Source organism: Eumetopias jubatus, unplaced genomic scaffold (genome assembly GCF_037043125.1).
Source record: "Eumetopias jubatus isolate StellerSeaLion01/CBP00866 unplaced genomic scaffold, mEumJub1_p1.0 scaffold_1, whole genome shotgun sequence".
Lineage (NCBI taxonomy): Eukaryota > Metazoa > Chordata > Mammalia > Carnivora > Otariidae > Eumetopias > Eumetopias jubatus.
In genome coordinates, this window is record NW_028274807.1 from 197,485,771 (window position 1) to 197,496,971 (window position 11,201).

At 60.6% G+C, this 11,201-nt stretch overlaps 1 protein-coding gene across 1 annotated transcript; it reads left to right on the forward strand.

Annotated features, from left to right (window-relative positions):
* The first annotated feature begins 1,263 nt into the window (after window positions 1-1,263).
* Window positions 1,264-11,139, forward strand: TWF2 (twinfilin actin binding protein 2). Its single transcript, XM_028124242.1, has 9 exons — window positions 1,264-1,413; window positions 5,089-5,166; window positions 7,432-7,610; window positions 7,991-8,086; window positions 8,296-8,400; window positions 8,541-8,666; window positions 9,749-9,899; window positions 10,022-10,143; window positions 10,541-11,139. Exons 1-9 carry the CDS (start codon window positions 1,389-1,391, stop codon window positions 10,706-10,708), a joined length of 1,050 nt encoding a protein of 349 aa, XP_027980043.1. The 5' UTR covers window positions 1,264-1,388; the 3' UTR covers window positions 10,709-11,139.
* The last annotated feature ends 62 nt before the right edge of the window (window positions 11,140-11,201 follow it).

Here is an 11,201-nt window from a genome sequence, read left to right on the forward strand (position 1 = left end):
GCAACGAACTCCTGATTTCCGAGCAGGTCATGATCTCAGGGTTGTGGAATCTTAAGCCTGGCGTTGGGCTCTGCACTGGGCGGTGAGACTGCTTAAGATTCTCTCTCTCCCCCCATCCCCCCACCCCGCGCTCCCTCTCTCTCTTAAAAAAAAAAAAAAGAAGAGAAAAGAAAATCCTTCAGTTTTGTGTTTGCTGGACTCTCAGGAAATGAGAAACCAGGGCTTGGGGCACACAGAGGAGGGCGCAATGCTCCCTGCTCAGCGTTGGGTAGTGGAACAGTGAGCAGAGAGCTCAAGCTAGGGCCAGACGGTAGGCAGGCCCCCACTCCATCATTAATTCTCAGCAACCCCAGCCCCAAAACGTGGCCTCCCTCCCAATCTTCCCAGCCAAAGTCCGGGACAGGCTCTGATTGGACTGACTGGGGTCACCTGTTCACCCCTGACTCACCGGGGCCTGGAAGATACGTTCTGTTGATCTGATCGGCCAGTCACAGCAGGGCTGATTGCCAGAGAAGGCAAAGCCGCTGGGTATGGAGCCAGAAGTTGATTAGGAGTTGAGAAGTTCCTCACTCGCCAAGCTCTGGCCCTCCTTCAACCTCTGGGCCTTTGCACATGTAGTTTCCTCTTCTCCGAAAACTGTTCCTTCTGTTCTCCTAGGCTGACCTCCAGGTCTCCACCCAAACTTCACCTCTTGGTGGCCCCTGCTCTCGGGGCTGGGCCCTCACTGCCACAGGTTCATCTGCTAACTACTTGGTATGTCAGTCTGACTCCTACTCTCAGGATAGGGCCTGCAGCCAGGCCAGCCTCGAGGGGCCAGTGCTTCGCAGGAGGCGCTCAGGAAACGCCTCTAGGAAAAGGGATGCGGCACAAACACACGCGCGCACATCCGCACACGAACCCTCTTCCCGGCCATAAATGGCCATAAATGGGGCGCGCATCCCACCCCACTTGGAAACCCGCCTATCCTGGGGCACACAGACTCGCGCGCGCACTCCCGGACGCGCCGCAGCCACAGACCCCTTCGCTCAGGGCGCACAGACACACACGCCCGCGTGCGCCCACGCACGCCCGGCCACACGCAGGCCCTGTTCTCCGCCACAAACAGGCACGCGCAGGCGCGCGGACACACCGATCAACTCCCCGCGATAGGCGCACCCGGAACAAGGCGCACGGTGCGCGCACGCGCGGCCCCGAGTTCCCGCCCCCTCCTGGCCTCGCCCGTCGGGGGCGGGGCGCGCTGGGCCGGGTCCTGCGGCACCGCCCGGGAAGCTGCGCGAGGCTGGGCGGTCGCCGCCACATCCTCCTCCTCCTCCCGGGCCGGGCGAGCAGAGCGGGTCCAGGGCCGAGCCGAGGGCTCCAAGGGCGCGGGCGGAGCGGGGCACGGAGCCATGGCGCACCAGACGGGCATCCACGGTGAGGGCGGATGGTGGGCGGGCAGGGGGCCGAGGGTCTCCGCTCGCGGCTGTGCCCCCTCCCTGGCGCTCAGCCCCTCTCTCCTCCCTGGCAGCAGCCTGGGGAAGCTTCCTGTTCTCTTTTGCAGCCGCGGGTCGCCTGGGGTGGGCACATCTGGGGGCGTGCGACTTACTGTGCATGGTTAGGAGTGGGTGTACATGTAGGTACACAGTTGGAGTGAAAATATCTGTGTGCCCATCTAGGGGTGGATGTGCCTGTGTGCACCCTTCTATATATTTTTGTGCCTTTCTGGGGGTGGGGGTACCGGATGTGCACATCTGGGGGATGTGCACTTGTGTGTACAGTCCTGTGTTTGCACATCTGGATGTGACTGCTTGTGTATGTCTAGGGTCATTCATGCACATGCACTAATAGCTGATTGAATGACCACTGTCGCATGGAACCATCTTCAGGCATCAGTGTTTTGTGACTCTGTGCACATGTCTGTGGGTGTCTGTGTGTGTGTGCAGTTTGGGTACATCTCAGTGTGCATTTGTTACCACGAATGCATGTGTCAGATGTGTCTGTGTTTGGCTTCTATGGGTTTGTGGCTGTGTGAGGAGTGGTCCCTGACCTTTGGCTCCTCCCAGGACCCTCACACATTTGAGCAAGCTAGACTAGGGAAAACCGGGGCCAGGACCCTCACAGTGGGATCGGGAGAGTTGCCAATCTGACCTTGACCTCTGACCTCCCTACCATTTTCCACTCTGATCTCCTGAGTCTGCTCCAGCCAGGGTTGGAAGGTCCCAGCTCCAGGATAGAGGAAAAAAGAGGGTCCACATACAGGGTTTGTGAGGGAGGGTCCTGGCTTTAGAGACTCCAGGCCAATACCCCCTACCCTAAGCTTCTCCAGCCTAGAGCATCACCCCCTCCCCAGGAGCCAGGTGTCCTAACCCTACCCCGGTCTGAGTGTCCCCCTTCTGTCACTGGCTTGGGAGGACTGCCTGGCCTGTGGGAAAGGCCCAGGCTGCTTGCCCAGACAGCCGACAGCCTGGTGGTTTGGCCATCAGCCACTCCTCCCACCACACCAGGATCCCCAGCCCGGAGACACCACCACCATCGACCAGCCCGACTGCCTGGATCTCAACTTGGCTTGTGGTCGTAGTGGCTGCTTGGTGGCCAGACCAGCTAGAGGGTTTCCCTGGCCCCGCCCCACAGGACCAGAGAAGGCAGGGGTCTGGGTCAGGGCCAACCTCCTGCCAGTGGGCCAGCCTCTGCTGGAGGGGCTGGAGGGTGGCTTCGTGACTCAGCCCCACAGAAGGGAACAGATGCCCCCTGGACCTGCCCCTTCCTTCCCCTTTGTCTGGTCACTGCTGCTGCCTCCATCTGAGAGTGGATCGGAAGTCAGGGCCCCTCCTCCCTGCTCAGGACTGACAGGTCCTGTGGCCAAGGACCTGCTTCACACCTTCATTTCCCATGTGGTGAGACAGACCTGCCTAGGGGATCACTGGGGACTGGGCCGTCCTCAGCCCTCCTGCCTATGAGCAGCCCACTCCTTCCCATTTCTGGCCTGGGGAGGTGGCAGGTGAGATTGAATGCCCTGGATGCCCAGATGCCCTCCCAGTCGTGGCCATAAGTGTGGATCTGTTGACCTCAGAGCAGGGAAGCGGTGGCGGGGGGGGGGGGGGGACTTGTAACTTGAGGCTTACCAGGGTGGAGGGTGGGCAGGGCAGCAGAAGCGGGGGCAGGGAGGTGGGAGAGCATGAATCTTTGATGATAGAGGCTCAGGTGTCCCAGGCCTGGCCTCTGGATTATTGATGGTGGCTGAGGAGTCATGGAGGGGGATGTCTCTTCCACTACTGGGGTGTCACTCTGTCCTAGTAACTCTAGAAGGGGCGTGGCAGCCTCCCTTAGGGGAGCTTCTTGGCTTTACCTCCCGGAAGGTCTGAGCAGGTGGAAAGATGCCATCATTAAAGTAATAAAATTTAACAATTGTTATTCATAGAGGCCCCATTACTGAGCATTTTTTCCCATTTACTCCTCAGCATGGCTCTCTACAGCTTGGGAGTATTAGCTCCACAGTATAGATGAGCCTGAGGCTCAGCAAGGTCAGAGGTCACACACAGCTGTGGGAAAGATGGAGACCCAGAGGCCAGGCTTTACCTCGGCGACCTGCTTGTGGGGTCTGCTGATAGGCAGTTCTGTCCTGGCCCAGTGGGGTTGTGTCTCCATACCATGGTCACTCGGTTGGGACCCTGCTCACCCAGCAGCCATGGAGGGTGGTATACAGCCTGAGGTCTCAGGCTCAGGGTCACCCTGCCTGACGGGCCCCTGAGGACATGACCTGAGTTTGTTTTCCTAAAGCCTCCCCCACCCCCAAGCTGCCCAGTCTGGGCCCTATAAATATTCTCTGACCTCAGCCCTCCAGCTGTGTTCCTGCAGAATTCTCCTGACCCCTGGGTAACCTCAAGGTCATGCTGGCCTGGCTCTGCACACCCAGAGACCCAAGTCAGGCCCTTCCCCACTTGGACTTTGGTTTCTGCGTCTAAACCACTGCTAGATCTGTGACGTCCCTGGTCCTCACCTCTGCCCTTGGGATCCTGGGTCATTGGATGTCACCTTCCAGCTCTGTGACACAAAGACCAAGACAGGGTCTGTACTGAAGAGTTCCTGATTGCCACTCCTCGCCTGGAAGCCTTCTGGACGGCCTCAGGGCTGAGGCCTTGTTGCTCCTGGCAGGGCTGGGTATGGGCTAGGCGTGGGCTGGGCTCCTGGCCTCTCAGGGTGAGGCAGCCTGGTTGACAGGCTGGGGCCGGGTGTACAGGCCTGTGTGTTTTGTTTTTTTTTTTTTTAAAGATTTTATTTATTTATTTGAGAGAAAGAGAATGAGAGATAGAGAGCACGAGAGGGAAGAGGGTCAGAGGGAGAAGCAGACTCCCCGCCGAGCAGGGAGCCCGATATGGGACTCGATCCCGGGACTCCAGGATCATGACCCGAGCTGAAGGCAGTCGCTTAACCAACTGAGCCACCCAGGCGCCCCAGCCTGTGTGTTTGTTACTCCGGGGACCGTGTCTGTGTGTATGTTGGCGTGTCTAATGTGTGTGTCCACTTATGTTTGACCAAATGAGTGGGTTTTCACATGTGAGGGTGTTTGCATTTCTACTCCACTCTGTCACATACGGGCTTATTTGTTACATTGACATGCTGGACTGAGTAGGTATCCGATGGCATACGCAACAGTGACGCACGTGTGCCTGTGTGTGTGTGTGTTCATGGACATAGTGGTCAGTGCACAGTGGGGGCATTTGCTCACTTATTTCTGTGTTTGTGGATATGACAGACAGTGTCATGGGCCAGTTCAGTGCTGGGCCTTCCTAGGGGGCAAGGGACAGGTGGGGGCCATTCGCTCTGGTGGGCCTGGCCTGTCCAGAGCCCCCCCCCTTCCTTGAGTGGGCTGGCCCATCCCCGCCTCCCCTGTCACCAGAGCTATCTCAGCCAGCAGGCCACACTGCTGGCTAAATTTGGGAGCTTCTGTTCATGGGCCGTGTCAGGTTCCCAGTCACATGGGGGGCCCTATTTAACCCGGCTCCCAGCTCCACCAGCAGACCCCACAGGACAGAGCGGGCCCTGAACGTGTCCCAGTCCACCCTGCTCACCCTGCCCGCTCATCCCTCACCATGTTTCTTGTTCTCATAGCCACCGAGGAGCTGAAGGAATTCTTCGCCAAGGCACGGGCCGGCTCTGTCCGGCTCATCAAAGTTGTCATTGAGGATGGTGAGTGCCCCCTACTGCCCCCTTTGATGAGCTAGGGCATAGGCCGGCAGCTGGACCATGCTGCTTCTCTGGGAGCTGCTTAGACCTTGGCCTCCAGCCCCTTCAGGACCTCACTTTCTCCATCTGGGGACGGGAGGGGCGTTGTAGGAGAGCAGCGGAGGTGGGCATGATCATTAGCCCTGTTACACAGAGCAGGAGTCAAAAGCTGGGGAGACAGCAAGGAGAGCCCTGCCCAGGGGTCCTGTCCAGCTCCCCAGAGGCTATGAAGGGGTCAGAGGCCCAGTCGGGATGCTGGGCTGGGCGTGGGGGCAGGGGACCAGTGAGGCCAGGCACTGCCGCATGTGGCGAGTGCCACTCACCTCCTCCCTCTGTGATCGGCAGGCTGGCCTGGCTTGGCTCCTGGCCGGGGGGAGTCCCAGGGAGAAGCCCGGGGCCCTGCCCTTGGGAAGTGCCCCTGCAACAGGGCAAGGGGCCTCGTGCCCAGCTTGCTTTGAGAGCATGACTGGGGGATTCCAGGGTTGGCCAGGCCTTGGCCTGGACGCTGGGAACCTGAGGCTTGCAGAGGGTGGGTGCTCAGCATAGAGGGGTTGCGGGTGGGTGAGCTTGAGCTGAGGCCTGAAGTGGGGGGAGAGTTTGAGGAGGTAGAGGACTAGACTGAGGCCTGGTGGCAATACCTCTGCCTTCCCTTCATGCTGAGGTGTTGTCCCTGGAGGTGAGGGGGAGAGACACTGGGAGTGGGCTGGGCCCCCCACGAATCCTTCCAGTCCTTGGTAGCCAGCAGTTGTGGGCCTTTTGGAGGGCCCCCTAAATGGGCTTGGTTCCCACTTTTCTCTCAATGAATTGGTGCAAAGCAGGGTCTGCCCAGACCCAGAATTCACCCCAGGCTTCAGTGCCAGCGCTGTGCTGGGTTTTGTGTGGGGTCCCCAAGTTCAGATGCCCTCAGAGGCTGGGTCAGGGTCACTATGGTAGGTCATGAGTAAAGGCTTCCTGGGGTGATAGGCCACAAGCCCCCCTGCTCCCCAAAGAGATAGACTCATTGGCCCTGGTCCTCAGCCTCCCTGTTGCCTCCCAGACAGGACATACGTGCAGGTATTTAGCAGGAGGGATCTCTGCGTGGGCTCTTAGCTCCGTTATGCATTGTGGTTGTTGGGGCACCTGGGCGTCCCCAGGAAGGTTTAGGCTCCCTGACAGACGGCCACTGCCCACCTCCTACCGAGTGCGGCTTGAGCACCTTCTAGAGAATCTGTCCATCCCACTTCTTATGTAAACTTCCCATTTTGAAAATGTTGGCAACAAATTAAACAGTGTTGGCAGTGCTGTTGGGCCGACTGTGCCTGCTGGTTTTCACCCTTGATCCCGCCTGAATTCTGAGAGGATCGGTGAGGAGGCCAAGACCTGCAAAGAAGCTTCTGGGCTGGTGGGCCTGACATGTTTGGGCTCCAGACAGCTGGGCCCCTTGCCCTCATGACGAGGGCCTGGTGGTCACGTACCCCCTGGCCAGGCAGTGATCACCCTATGCCTGTGCACACCTGGGCTGGTGTTTGGTGCCCCGCTAAGGCCCTGTGGGTGGATAGGTCAAATGTATGTCCAGCCTCAATGGGCCATTCGGCCAATGTGCACCAGCCAGGGAGGTGGCCGGCCTATTGGCCCCAGGCGCTAAGAAGTTTGTGACTTTTTGGGGAGGGGACTACAACTGGCTGGTGGCAGCAGGGTACAGGTTTGTACAGTGTCTGGGAGGAGCCCCTGTTCTCCCTCTTTGCTCCCGCAGCTCCCTGTGGCCTGAGGCTGGACCCCCCAGCTCCCTCAGCACAGTTGTTCTGAGAAGGGTGCGTTGGGGCTTCTGCTGGAGCCTCAGGCTAAGGGAGGAGGGGGGCAGGAGGTGGTACAGTGTGCCGAGGAGCTGTGCCCGCCGGATGGCTCTGAGCGTGTGGGTGTTTGTGAGGGGACCACATTGTTGGTGGCCGTGGGCAACACAGCTGCGTGTCTCCTCGTGCTTGTCGGTGTTCGGTCATCTGCGGGCGCATTCTCGAGGCCGCTTCTGTGCGTGCATGTGTATGCATTCGTATAGCTGGTGGTGGTGTGCCCTCGTTCATTCATGTACTCACTCACGGATTCAGTCACATCGCCTCATCCTTCAGGGACTTGCGAGCTCCCGGGGAAGGTGGTGGAGTGGCCCGCAGATCTGAGCCCCCGCCGAGGAGGTCCGCAGTCCAAGGTGGGGACAGGAGATGGCTACTCCTCGGCTCACCCGGCCTCTGCCCCCAGAGCAGCTCGTGCTGGGCGCCTCGCGGGAGCTGCTGGGCTGCTGGGACCAGGACTACGACAGGGCCGTGCTGCCTCTGCTGGATGCCCAGGAGCCTTGCTATCTGCTCTACCGCCTGGACTCGCAGAACGCCCAGGGCTTTGAGTGGCTCTTCCTCGCCTGGTCACCCGACAATTCTCCCGTGAGTCCTGGGGACCCCTGCCCAGCCCCCCAGATCAGGGGAGAGGGGAAGCTGGGTCTGAGCAAGAGACCAAGGCCCTGCCTTGGGGATTCTGAGGGGAGAGACACCAGGTCCTGCCCCAGAGTCTGAGAGAGGGCAAGGCCCTGAGCTTGGAGCCTGGCTTCTCCCAGAGGCCTCCCAGCCACCTCAGCCTGGTTCTGGGAGGCCCAGAGGTCAGGGTGGAGAGGGTTCCACCCCATCGCATCCTGGCCCTGTGCTGCGCCCTCTGCTGGGTATATGGGCACAAAGCCACAGCCCGGTCCCCACCCGGAGCCTCCTGCCTGCTCCTGGAGAGACAGCCCTGCCTGGAGGGGTCTCACGGCTTAGCTCCTACCCTCCAGGTGCGGCTGAAGATGCTGTATGCGGCCACACGGGCCACAGTGAAGAAGGAGTTTGGGGGTGGCCACATCAAGGATGAGCTCTTTGGGACAGTGAAGGTAGGCCCCCTAGGCCAGACTCCACCAGGCCGGGATCACAGGCCCACAGAGGGTGGGATGTTATGCAGGGTCCCACAGGAAGTGGGTGCCAGGGGTGGGGAGGCGTGGGGAGGGCTGGGAGAGTCCAGGGGCTTCCAGCTGGGGTGCTCAGTGGGCTTCTGCCAGCTCACCCCACGGTGCCCATTTATGCTTCTGCATTCACCGGCCAGGACGACCTCTCCTTTGCTGGGTACCAGAAGCACCTGTCGTCCTGTGCGGCACCTGCCCCGCTGACCTCGGCCGAGAGAGAGCTTCAGCAGATCCGTATTAATGAGGTAGGTGCGCCAGACCGGGTGGGCGGGAGTCTTGCCCTGAGGCCCTCCGGGTCCCGTGAGGCCCAGCGGCCGGCCTGCCTGTGCTCCGAGGGCTCTGGTCAGGCAGGTCAGGGCCTCCCTCACTCTTTACCCGCACCCAGGTGAAGACGGAGATCAGTGTGGAGAGCAAGCACCAGACCCTGCAGGGCCTCACCTTCCCACTGCAGCCTGCAGCCCAGAGGGCGCTACAGCAGCTCAGACAGAAGACCATCAACTACATCCAGCTGGTGAGTGGCCGTGTCCCCCCCAACCCCCCAGCACACTGTGCCGCTGCCCTGCTCCCGCTCAAGCCCGGGGACGGGTGTGCGCCTGGCCCCCGGTCTGTGCACTTCAGCTCCCGCATGTACTCGTGGATCGGACTGGCCCCTGCCCCCTCCCCGTCCCTACCCGGTCCTGTTTGCCGCGTGCAGGGGACGCACAGGGTTCCCCTGTCTTGCCCAGTCCTTGCTCATGTGCAGGGACATCTGTGAGATCCACGCTGACCCTCAGACCTGAGGCCCTATCTGTCCGAGATGCCCTCTGCAGCCCCCTGGGCTGCCCCTTCTCCTCAGGCAGGGCCTCTTGGCCCGGTGGCCAGGCTTCCCCCTTTCTTTGGTTCTTTCTTTCTTTTTTTTTAAGATTTACTTGTTTATTAGAGAAAGAGCACGAGCTGGTGAGGAGGGGCAGAGGAAGAGGGAGAGAGAGAATCTCAAGCAGACTCCCCACTGAGTGTGGAGCCTGACCCGGGGCTCGATCCTACGACCCTGAGATCATGACCTGAGCCGAAATCAGAAGTTAGATGCTTAACACACCCCTGCCCTTTCTTCTGTTCTTCCTTTTTTTTTTTTTTTTTTTTTTTAACTAAGCTCTACACCCAACGTGGGGCTTAAACTCAAGACCCTCAGATCAAGAGTCACATGCTCCACTGACTGAGCCAGCCGGGCGCCCCGTGCCTCCCCCTGCCAAGGAGAATGGCTCCTTCCTTCTGAGGCGGGTCCCCCCCCCCAGAAGCCTCATCCTTGAGGACAGGCCAGCCTGACAGTGGGGCCTGCCTCAGGTCGAGGCTCTCCCCGCTGTCCTGTCCACTGCCCTTGGTGGGGCTTCCTCCTCTAGCGGAGCTTCAAAGGGGCAGAGGTCGGGGCCCACGTGTGACCTCTTCATAGGGACCCCTGTGGTGGATTGGCCACTGGGGTGGGGAGTCCTGAGAGAGGGAGACCACACACAGGCTCCACCCTGGCTCCTGCCTGTCCCCTCGGGGACTTCTTGTTTGCCAGGTGGGCCCAGGCCCTCCCCCCGCTCATGTTCTCGTGTCTCCCCTTGCCCTGGGCAGAAGCTGGACCTGGAGCGGGAGACGATCGAGCTGGTGCACACAGAGCCCACGGAGGTGGCCCAGTTGCCTTCAAGGGTTCCCCGAGATGCTGCCCGCTACCACTTCTTCCTCTACAAGCACACCCATGAGGGTGACCCCCTCGAGTCTGTGGGTGAGTGGCCATAGCAGGGCTCCCACGCCTGTGTCTGGACACAGGAGCTGGGTAGCCTTGCTACAGGGGGCGTGGGTCAGCAGGTCTCCCAGCCTCAGCTCACCGCCCCCCCCCCCGACCAGTGTTCATCTACTCGATGCCGGGGTACAAGTGCAGCATCAAGGAGCGCATGCTCTATTCCAGCTGCAAGAGTCGCCTCCTAGACTCAGTGGAGCAGGACTTCCAGCTGGAGATCTCCAAGAAGGTGGGTGCCCATTCCCCAGAGCCTCACTGCCCAGGGGCCAGGACCACCCCCCCGCCCCAGCTGGGGCCCTGGAGTCCGAGGCAGGGGTGAGGCAGGGGTTATTGGTGCCGTGTCACATGGATGGGCATGGGGCCAGCTGACTGGTGGCGTGGACAAGCCCCAGCCTTGGCCACCCATGATCCTCCTCTCCCTGGCTCTGAAGGCAGGTAGGGGTCACCAAAGCGTGCAGGGCAGCAGACCCAACCCTGTGTTCCTGGGGGTGGCATTCCAGGTGGGGGTCTGGGAGAAGACCCCAGGGCTAGAGTATGAGAGGTCGAGGGGGTGCCCCGGGAGTGGGGGTGACCCGGGGTGGTTTTTGTCAGGGCCCCCCACCAGACCACTGCCTTGCCCCATGCAGATTGAGATTGGCGATGGGGCAGAGCTGACAGCCGAGTTCCTCTACGATGAGGTGCACCCCAAACAACATGCCTTCAAGCAGGCCTTCGCCAAGCCCAAGGGCCCAGGGGGCAAGCGGGGCCACAAGCGCCTCATCCGTGGCCCCGGCGAGAATGGGGATGACAGCTAGGTGGCCGGACCTGAGCCGTGCCGGCACGTGGACCGTGGGGCTCTGCACTCCACTGCTCCCAGCCACCTGCCTCCTTCCCAGCCTGGGCTCCAGGGGAGGGTTGCTTCCTGTGGGGCAGGAGGGCTGGTGATGGAACATTCTTGCAGCTTCCGAGGGCCACCGGGCTGGCGTTTTGTGACCTTCCCCCTGTTGCTGTCCCTGCCTCTCACCTATGTGCCCCAGGGGTCCGGGGATCCTGCCTGGCTGGCTCAAGGGGGCTGGGTAGGGAGCCTGGAAGAATGAGCTTGGCCTCCAGGGGAACTAGGGTCCTAGCACAGCCCCAAAGCCTTTGGCCACAGGGGTGGGTTCAGTCAGGGCTGGCATAGGGGGTCACTGAAGGATAAGATGGTTGAATGCTGTATTTTTTAAAGAATAAAATATTTTTAAATCAACACCTGAGTCTGGCCCTGAGGAATCACCTCTGGCACTGGGAATTGGGAAACTGTGTGTCTAA